Below are 11,095 nucleotides of genomic sequence, written 5' to 3'. Positions count from 1 at the left end.
TTTGGGTACGTATCGATACTCGGGCCAATACCGAGTATCGATAGGGGGTCAGACCTGGAGATGGAGCTGGACCTGAGGTCAATGCTGATGGCCTAGGGTAGGGTTCTATCCAAGGTAGTGGACAGTGTTGCTTTTGGCGAAAAAGTTCACAAATGTGTTAAAAGTCAATTTTGTAATATCTTGGCTGACAACAGTTGAAGCTGTCCATGTGTAACGCACACTTTTGACTGGCTTACTGAATACTGCTTCTGGGCACTTGCAGGGCATTTGTTGTTTTAATGGACAACGGCATGAACCAACGAGACTGGTTTGATGACTGTGGGAAGATTCCCACGACACCGCCACACACAGTCATTCAGTCAGTCAGTCAGTCAGTCAATCAGTCAGTTACTCACTCACTCACTCATTCAGTCACTGTGTTCCTCACCATCCAGGGAGAGTGCACCTCTGTCCTCTCTGGAAGATTGGGATTCGGCACCTGCACCCCATTTCATTACTCCTCCTCCTGGTCCTGGTCCTGGTCCTCCTCCTCCTCCTCCTCCTCCTCCTCCTCCTCCTCCTCCTCCTCCTCCTGCTCAGCACACAGACCAGGCTGCGACCAGAGCGGTCCAGTTATGCACCAATACCAGGTAGGAGGACACACCCTGGACCGCATTATAAATAACAAATGGTTGTGATCTAAACCTTTATTTTCCACGACTGGTTTATGTGAGTCTGTATTGAGGAGGTGAGGAGGGGGGGAGGTTAGCTGGAGGAGGTGAGGAGGGGAAGGGGAGGAGGAGAGGAGTAAAGGAGAGTTTAGAAGGAGGAAGTGAGGAGGTGAAGGGGAGGAGGAGAGGAGTTGAGTAGTCAGGAGGACAGCGTCAGAAAGGAGAATGGAGTGAGGTCGTGCCTCCTGGTATCTCGTCCCTGTGTCGTCTCTTTGTCTGTCATCCTGTTTTGTTCTCTAAAACCTCTTCCTGTCGAACAGGAAATCGTGTTATGTTTTGTTTACGTGGTCTTTGATGTTCTCTTGCTCTGCATCTGGGCATGGATGACCTGCTCTCCAGAACAACCTCTAGGGGCATGGAGTCTGATCAGAGGTGGATGTAAAGCAGGTGTAGTGAATGTAAAGGAGGTGTAGTGAATGTAAAGGAGGTGTAGTGACTGTAAAGGAGGTGTAGTGAGTCACTGTGTAAAGGAGGTGTAAATGAAGTCGATTTTGGAAGCAGAAAAGATAGGTGGATGTGGATTGTTAGGGGAGGTGTAGATGGGGGAGGTGTAGAGGGAGGTGTAGATGGTGGTGTAGATGGTGGTGTAGATGGTGGTGTAGATGGAGGTGTAGATGGGGGAGGTGTAGATGGAGGTGTAGATGGTGGTGTAGATGGTGGTGTAGATGGGGGAGGTGTAGATGGAGGTGTAGATGGGGGAGGTGTAGATGGAGGTGTAGATGGAGGTGTAGATGGAGGTGTAGACCGAGGTGTGGATGGGGGAGTTATAGATGGGGGAGGTGTAGATGGGGGCAGTGTAGATGGGGGCGGTGTAGACGGGAGGGGAGGCGTAGATGGGGGAGGTGTAGATGGGGGCAGTGTAGATGGGGGCGGTGTAGACGGGAGGGGAGGCGTAGATGGGGGAGGCGTAGATGTGTGAAGGTAGGGAGATGACGTCAGCCTGATGCAGATGCACACAGAAAGAGGTCGCTGCCAACATCCTTCCATTGTGTGTGTGTGTGTGTGTGTGTGTGTGTGTGTTTGTCACGGATTGACAGACAGCAGACAGACCCCCACCCCTCATCACATTACCTGGTCCTCAGTGGCCGCGGTTGTGGTTATGGCTTGGTAGAACAGGCAGGGTTTCCTGTACTTGGCGTCAGGCTAGATGCTACCTGAACTGGTGCTACCAAGTTGTATGAGTGAGTGGGGCAGGGGCTGGAGCTGAGCCGGGTGGGGTTAGACCTGGAGGTGGAGCTTAGCTGGGTGGGGTAAGACCTGGAGGTGGAGCTTAGCTGGGTGGGGTTAGACCTGGAGGTGGAGCTTAGCTGGGTGGGGTTAGACCTGGAGGTGGAGCTTAGCTGGGTGGGGTTAGACCTGGAGGTGGAGCTTAGCTGGGTGGGGTTAGACCTGGAGGTGGAGCTGAGGCGGGTGGGGTTAGACCTGTCTGTACATATATATTCAACTATCTATATTTATCAGTTGACCTAAATGTGGACTCATTTGACATCAGCGAGTCTTGTTTGGTCTTGTTCAAGGTCTCTGTTGTGTGATTGACTTCATATTTAACTGAATAGTGTAGTTGTTTATACAGTATCATTGAGGAATGCAGTGTTATCAGATGTCATTGAAGCCACACCACCCTGAGCTCTGATAGGTCAAAAGACAGGAAGTAAGCCATCAGAGTCCCATAGGATTGGGCGGTTAAAGAGGACAGACTGTCTCGTAAACACCACTTCCACATTCTTCCACTCAGTTCTTTCACCTTCTTCCTCCTTTCATTATTTAAACCCTTTTATTCCTCTCCTCTCCTCTCTCCTCTCCTCTCCTCTCTCCTCTCCTCTCGCCTCTCCTCTCGCCTCTCCTCTCGCTCTTATCTCTCTTCTCTCTCTCTTCTCTCTCTTCTCTCCTGCTCTCTTCCCGCTCTTCTCCAGCAGATGTTTGTGTAGTTCAGCCATAATGACATTCTTCTGACAAGTAGATCATTTCTTTATTACACTCAAACCACCCTCCCGCACACACACACACACACAAACACACACACACACACACACACACACACACACACACACACACACACACACACACACACACACACACACACACACACACACACACACACACACACACACACACACACACACACACAAACTCGCTCTCCTATCAGTTTCCTTTGAGATGAGAGAGATGATTATTATGGCCTGGCCCAGTGGGTTCCCACGGCGACAGGATGGCTTGGACCCACCCTACTGGGTGTGTGTGTGTGTGTATTCTATTCCCTGTGTAGTTCAGTAGTTAGAGCAAGGCATTAATGGAGTATGGTTAAGGGTTCTATTCCCTGTGTAGCTCAGTAGTAAGAGGAGATGGGGGGGCCTCCCTAGTTGGCTTCACCTCTCTCGGTCGATGGGCTGATAGGAAGTACGGTCAGACGTTCCGAGGCGTGGGCACTCTTCAGTAAAGTCACAGATAAGGAGGAAGAGGAATGCGGTTGATGCTCCAAGCTAATGCTGGAAGCCCATCAGAGCTCTCTATTAACTGCTCGCTGAAAATCGTCCGAGGGAGGTATGCTCACTAGTGGTGGTGGTTATTACTAGTGGTTATGACGTTCTATTCCCTGTGTAGTTCAGTAGTTAGAGCAAGGCATTAATAGAGTAGGGTTAAGGGGTTATATTCCCTGTCTAGCTCAGTAGGTAGAGCAAGGCACTAACACTACAGGGATAGGGGTTATATTCCCTGTCTAGGTCAGGGGACTGTGTGGTTATGAATGAATACCCAACTCTAGTGAGAGAGACCTTTGTTATCCACTGCCACATGTTGCATCACGGGATAACCAAACCAAAACAATTTTTTAATTATTTATTTATTGAAAGTCTTTTCATCTTTTCAGTCTGATCTTTTTATTAACCTGGTGAACTGAATGTTACTCCTTTCACTAGCAGCCACCCGCTCTCCTCTCTGTTCAGACCGCTGATATGGGATGTTTACTCTGGTCTAACGGTCAGGGAGGTCTTAATGAGCACTAAGGAGCCCTCCTCCGGCTCCTCCTCCGCCCCTTGGAGCAGTGAGGTGGAGCAGGAGGAGGCTCTGGTAGATCCAGAGGAGCGGTGGAGCCGAGATCGGATTATGAACGACTAGGCGGAGGACGCAACGCAGGACAGAGAATATACTTGACGGCTTTTAATTTGCTGAGGAGGTAGACTTAGAAATTTACTGAGAAGAGAAGCGCTGATCAACCCGGGGTCTGTGGACGTCCTGAGGGGCGACTGGACGAGAGACAGAGAGAGAGAGAGAGAGAGAGAGAGAGAGAGAGAGAGAGAGAGAGAGAGAGAGAGAGAGAGAGAGAGAGAGAGAGAGAGAGAGAGAGAGAGAGAGAGAGGTTAATCTGTCAGAAAGAGTGTTTTTTATAACTGTATGATAAAGTCTAGAAAATACAAAAATTTTGGATTGCCAAGGGGTATTCTGTTATGGGAAAGCCAAGTTGAAGAATATGCAACTTGTGATGATTTAAACGTGCCCTGAAGTCGCTCTTCGGGACAACGGAGAAAATAAGTTCCAGAATTGATAGGATAAAGTTTTAACGCTTTGAAGGATTTGAGTAGCGGGCTCAGATTAAGGAGCCCAGATCAAAGAGCACATCATGGAGCTCCTGGAGGCTCTGTACCGCAGAAGGCTCCGTAAAAAGCAGAAGAAACCTGATCTGGGCCGCTCCGACCGAACGCTCTGTCGGTCGCCCTCGGAAACCAGTGTCACCAGTGTCAACCGCCTAGCAACCGGAATCCTTTCCAAGGTCCTCCGGTTCACCAGCAGGTGAGCTCATGGTCTTCTGCTCAGACTCAGGTTCACCAGCAGGTGAGCTCATGGTTCATCTTCAGATCAGACTCAGGTTCACCAGCAGGTGAGCTCATGGTTCATCTTCAGATCAGACTCAGGTTCACCAGCAGGTGAGCTCATGGTTCATCTTCTGCTCAGACTCAGGTTCACCAGCAGGTGAGCTCATGGTTCATCTGCTCAGTCTCAGGGGTTATTGGTAATCAGTTTTGATGATCATTCAGATTCATAATGCATTGTACATAGTTCATCAGTTATGAGAGTTTATGGTTCTAAGTGGTTTGACTTTATGATAATAAGTTGGTTATAGTTGGTAATGTTTATATCCCAAACATGTCTGCCATCCTGGTGGTAATCTGCACTCATCTGACTGAGGTGATAGTGTGTCGAGGTATTCCAGTCCTGTCCGGTCATCACAGGATCTTGCTGTTTAGGGACGTGAAGGCATCCATGTCCCTGACTTCTGTTTACCAGATAACATCACTTCCTGTTTATCAGATGGCATCATTTCCTGTATGCCTGCCAGGAAGAAGAACTCCAACTGCCATGCAGTTAATTGAGATGGGCTATTTTGAGCTGTTGAAGAATACGAGGTGGCTATAAAGATTTGTTGAACGTGTAGTAGATAGAAAGGAGGGTGAGGTATAGGTGGAGGAGGGTGAGGCAGAGGGGACGGAGGGTGAGGTAGAGGGGACGGAGGGTGAGGTAGAGGTAGAGGAGTGTGAGGTAGAGGAGAAGGAGGGTGAAGTCGAGGTGAAGGAGGGTGAGGTCAAGGGGAAGGAGGGTGAGGTAGAGGTGGAGGAGGGTGAGGTAGAGGTGGAGGAGGGTGAGGTAGAGGAGGAGGAGGGTGAGGTAGAACATCAAATTAATGTGATTTGATGTGTGACGTGTCACTCACTTATGTCACTCTCTTGTAGACAAACATTATAACAGTTCATGGTTAATCTCCACACACAAACAGCGTGGACCTTTGCTGCACTGGCCAGTGTAGCAGAGGTCCATGCTACACATCACCTAGGGGGCTTTTCTGAGCTCCTCCAAACATAGAACACAGGGGGGTGGTGTAAAGAATCTGGTTTATTGCACTGGTTTGATACTGAAAATGGCAAGGGTCCTCCGCTGCCATGCAGGAGAGTGTGTGTGGGGATGGCTGGTTTAAGAATACCAGGATACTGCTTTTTTTACAATTAGCAGTTGAACCTGTGCACACTGATTACTCAATGTGTAACTGGTGTGTAGTTCACCCAGCCCCAGTCCAATCTGACTCCTGGGGGAGGCTGCTTCACCCAGCCATCATCCACACACACAGTATTTTCCGATGGCGGCATATCACTGCCAAAAATCACGAGCCAAAATGATTCGCGCGCAGATAACTAACGCACAGCAATCATCATTGCTCCGCGGATGAGAGCAATAATATAGCCTGTGAGGAGAAACATTCATTTCTTTTTCAGTGTGTGTCCCTGAAGTTAGGGCATATGAGACCCAATGTAACGTTATGTAACGGGCCGTGAATAAAACCGCAGATTTCTCTGGTTTGGAAAATTTGGGATGATCTAGTAGTACAACACGAGAAAAAATATAAAAGGTCAAGTTATTTTTAGATATTTTGTTGCAGAAATGTTACAAATATAACTTGTTCAATTAAGGTTGGAGTGGACTCCAGTCCCTGAACGGCTTTCTTATCATATAACCAACGCTTTTCTTTTATTTTTAAATATTATTATTATCTTTTAAGGCTGCAAGGACAGGGAGTGAAGACAGAAAGAGAGAATGACACATAGCACTGCAGTACAGTTGTTCCGATACCGATGCAGGCATAGACTTGCGAGTACCCAAGTCTATGGGCCGATCCGATACCATCACATGAAACGAGTCATCTCTGAAGAGCCTTATCGCCTCGGAAAAACATGGATACTTACGCTTGATTACAAGAATACAAATTTATTATTATAACTATAGATTTTAAATGATCTCGACAATGATCTCGGTATCGGCCGATACTCAAGTTCAGGAATCAGTTTCGGGAAGGGAAAAATTATATCGGAACATCTTTAGACAGCAGGTGGGAATCAAACCTGCGGATCCAAGAAGGTTTTCCTGACGATGCACAGAGCACTCAGAGATGTGTGAGTGCAGTGGTTCTGGTGATGAAGGCGGCTTGGAGCCCCTGGTGTTGAGATGTATCTGTGATTATGTGTCCCCCAGGCACAGTGAGCCCACCTCCCGCCCACACTCCTGGCACGCCACCAAGCTAGGGGGGGGTGGGCTGCATCCATCCCAGCTAGAGGAGCTCTGTCCTGGGGGCCTGGGGGCCCTGCACACCCCCTGGCACCAAGGGTACCAACACCACCATACCAGGTCAGTCAGAGAGAGAGAGAGAGAGAGAGAGAGAGAGAGAGAGAGAGAGAGAGAGAGAGAGAGAGAGAGAGAGAGAGAGAGAGAGGAGAGAGAGAGAGAGAGAGAGAGAGAGAGAGAGAGAGAGAGAGAGAGAGAGAGAGAGAGAGAGAGAGAGATGAGAGAGAGAGAGAGAGAGAGAGAGAGAGAGAGAGAGAGAGAGAGAGAGAGAGAGAGAGAGGAGAGAGAGAGAGAGAGAGAGAGAGAGAGAGAGAGAGAGAGAGGGAGGGAGGGAGGGAGGGAGGGAGGGAGAGGGAGAAAGTCATGTGTATTTATCTTGTCTTGATACAGTGGTGAACTACGGTTACATACTGTTCCCGGTCACATAATGAAACATTAGCATATTTCAACAAAGACATTAGACTGTTTCAAAATATGGTCAACTGTTTTACCAGGCATTCAACTGTTCAAAATGTTTCACCAAACATTAGAGCTGTTCACCTTGTCGTCAGGGTGCAGGACCGGTGTTTAAGGCAGGCTCTTTGGTGGGAGAGGGGAGAGGGTAGGAGGTAGGAGGTAGAGGGTAGGAGGTAGAGGGTAGGAGGTAGAGAGACCCAGATAAGGAGCCTGGAGGTTGGGTTGTGCAGAACTCTTTCACCCTGTGGCAACTTATAAAGTAATAAAGACTCGGACGCATAACGGAATAAGGGCTTTGCGCATAATGTAATACTGTAATAACTTATTACATTAAGGACCCTATTGATACCGCTCATAATGTTATAACAGTTCATAATGTAATAATAGCACATATAGTGAGAAAAGTGTTGCATTATCATAATTCTTACTTCTGCCATCCCTGCAGGAGTGGAAGGAAATGCTTTCACCTGTGTCTGTCTCTCAGCAAGATCACACATTTCTGCAAACATGCTGGAGCATTGGCCAACTTAGATGCAATATACTGAACCTCGCTCCCAATAAGTGGCAGGCCTCATAAAAAGGAAGAGAAGCCCTATTCTTTAACTCATCATCCTCCATAGGTAAAATCCATGGTATAAAGGCAACAACCCTGACAACTAAAGCGCTTTTGGGCGGAGGTTTGTTTTTGAGTTTGACTATGATTTGTACATAGGTTGCGCTACAATAACAAACTCAAAAGCTGTCAGGAGAAGAGGTTGGATTAGGGTAGAAGGAGGGGAACTGTAGTTCCGGTAGTTTAATGGTCTTTGCTACAATAACTTATAACTCCTGCAATGAAAACACATTTAAAATTGTACTTGTAAAAAGTAAAGTTTGTTGGTCTTTAATGCCAATTTAATAAAGGCTTTTAAACATTATTTTCCTACTACTTGAAATACATGATACAAGCAGCATAACATGTTAATTCAAACTTATTTTATTTTGGAACTTTTGAACAATAACAAAAATATCAAAAACGTTGGAGATCTGAACATCAAATTAGTCTCACAATATATACCAGCTATATACAGTATGTGAGTCTAGAACAGACAGGGATGTCATAGAAAACATGAACCAGCTCAAAGGCTCTTTAAATGTAAACACAGCCTGTCACGAAACAAAAGTAAAAATATAAGTCCAAATAAATGTAACTAAACAATATGCCTATAAACATTATCATAAATTATAGTTGCCATCCAAAATAAATTCAAGGGGGCTCGATTTGTCAGCGGTCAGTGACTGAGCCAGTGATCACTCAAATCACTTTATTTCTTCCAATGAATGTCTTTAATATGGAACCATCCAAAGGATATATGTCGAATCACGACCAGCTGCTTTATATAACCTACAAATACTAATGCTGCAGTCTCCATCCGTCACAATATTTTAACAGTCCACCAAAGAATCACGTGTAATACCTACTTTTTTGGTAGGTATGGCAGGGTTAGCTCTCTGAACAAGTTGGTAACTCTGTTGAAGGTGCCCAGCATTGTCATATCCATCAACAGGCAATACTGGATAATGGTTGACAGTACAATCAAAGGCAAATTAGGGCTAGCAATGAGGTCAGGGTCAGCAGGGAAGATATGTTTTGGCACTGTAGGACATGCAGAAGGAACAGTATCAGGGTCAGTGTACCGGACAGTGTGGAGGTCACCATGTAGGACATCACTGGGATCACCATAAGGAACATCACATGAGTCACCATGTAGGACATCATTGGGATCACCATAAGGAACATCACATGAGTCACCATGTAGGACATCACTGGGATCACCATAAGGAACATCACATGAGTCACCATGTAGGACATCATTGGGATCACCATAAGGAACATCACATGAGTCACCATGTAGGACATCATTAGGATCACCATAAGGAACATCACATGAGTCACCATGTAGGACATCATTAGGATCACCATAAGGAACATCACATGAGTCACCATGTAGGACATCATTTGGATCACCATAAGGAACATCACATGAGTCACCATGTAGGACATCATTAGGACCACCATAAGGATCATCACATGAGTCACCATGTAGGACATCACTGGGATCACCATAAGGAACATCACATGAGTCACCATGTAGGACATCACTGGGATCACCATAAGGAACATCACATGAGTCACCATGTAGGACATCATTGGGATCACCATAAGGAACATCACATGAGTCACCATGTAGGACATCATTGGGATCACCATAAGGAACATCACATGAGTCACCATGTAGGACATCACTGGGATCACCATAAGGAACATCACATGAGTCACCATGTAGGACATCACTGGGATCACCATAAGGAACATCACATGAGTCACCATGTAGGACATCATTGGGATCACCATAAGGAACATCACATGAGTCACCATGTAGGACATCATTGGAATTTCCAGGAGGGTCATCACATGAGTCACCATGTAGGACATCACTTGAAACTCCAGGAGGGTAATTGTTGGGGTCAGAGTGATGGTCAGAGTCAGGGTTTGAATGGTGGTCAGAGTCAGGGACAGCATCAGAGCCAGTATTATAAAGAAGCACCCTCTGCTTCTATGCTCTCTGAATTCTTTGAATGAATGGTCTGACTGGTCCATCAAGACTAACATAATGGTCCCCACAACCTTCAGCAAAATGGCCTAGAATCAGCAATGGCAGACTTTCATCGTAGTGAACATGTGGGGATACTATTGCTGTTGCCTCAACTCCAAGCGTTGACACAATCATAAACTGTGCATTGAATATGGTTGATGTTCTTTGTAGAGTCAAATGATCACCATTTGTACCACTCATGCCATTGCCCTTCCACAAAATTAGAAAGATGTATTCCATTCATGGCATGTGGGTGAAGCATTTGGTCTGATACAATTTCTTGCCTTAAAGATGTTGCAGACCGAAAAATTCCAAGTGAGGCGAGTTGGTCAACCATGGCACCAAATAGGCAGCTGCCATCTGAATTAGGGTCCAAACGAGTCCTGAAACCTAGTGATCCAAAGGATTCTAACCTCATTCCATGGGTCCATGATGGGCTGTAACAACTGTATGTGTTGATGTTTTCTGGCCTTGTGCTCAGAACGCTGCTTCTCCCGCTCCCTTGTGATACTTGTCACATCACATTTTGATATGTTGATGTCCGGGGTTGCCTAGCATTCGGAACTTGACTTTGTATTTTGACAGATCTGCATTTCTTTTGACAACTATACCTGGTATCACAGTGTATCGTTTTGAAAATCTGGGACCTGTGCTGACCCTCACCAACACTTTGTCCTGTAAGTTGTAAACTGATGGTGGTGGATTTCCCCTTGATTTAGTCATACATTTCATGCAACGCTCCGTAGCCTTTAATGCCCTCCTTCGTATCTTCCTGCGGTTTTGCTCAAACTTACTCATGTTCTGTTCAAAGTCTTCAGGAACTGCATCAGAAACTGAGCCGGTGCTAGCATCACCTGTATTGCAGGATAAGTGAAGAGTCCTGATGTTATTCTTCCGCCCATGATACACTTCAAATGGAGACATCCAGCTGAGAACCTCTTTTTTGTCCAGATTCATAACTCTTGCATAATTTGGCATATTTGCTGCCTAGTTAAGGCCTCCTCGTTTGAAATTCACAAAGTCATACATGATTTTTCGACGTAGCACCTGGTGTGTTCTCTCAACTTTACCTTGGCTCTGGGGGTGGTATGGAGAGCTCTGAATGACTTTGACCTGATATGATTCCATCAGCTTCTGGACTGCACCTTTGAATTCTTTGCCCTGATCATGCTGCAAAATGTTGGGTGG

The 11,095-nt window shown here is 46.4% G+C and overlaps 1 protein-coding gene across 1 annotated transcript in view; it reads left to right on the top strand.

Moving 5' to 3' along the window:
* shroom3 (shroom family member 3) overlaps positions 1-11,095 on the top strand; it is a 37,456-nt gene that overhangs the window by 7,242 nt on the left and 19,119 nt on the right. Inside the window, exons 3-6 of the mRNA XM_056578946.1 lie at positions 435-629; positions 3,626-3,678; positions 4,304-4,496; positions 6,726-6,878. Of these exons, the coding sequence (XP_056434921.1) occupies positions 435-629; positions 3,626-3,678; positions 4,304-4,496; positions 6,726-6,878 (594 nt within the window). The remainder of the gene's footprint in view (positions 1-434; positions 630-3,625; positions 3,679-4,303; positions 4,497-6,725; positions 6,879-11,095) is intronic.

Source organism: Gadus chalcogrammus, chromosome 19 (assembly GCF_026213295.1).
Source record: "Gadus chalcogrammus isolate NIFS_2021 chromosome 19, NIFS_Gcha_1.0, whole genome shotgun sequence".
Classification (NCBI taxonomy): domain Eukaryota; kingdom Metazoa; phylum Chordata; class Actinopteri; order Gadiformes; family Gadidae; genus Gadus; species Gadus chalcogrammus.
This window is presented reverse-complemented; position numbering and strand designations above follow the sequence as displayed.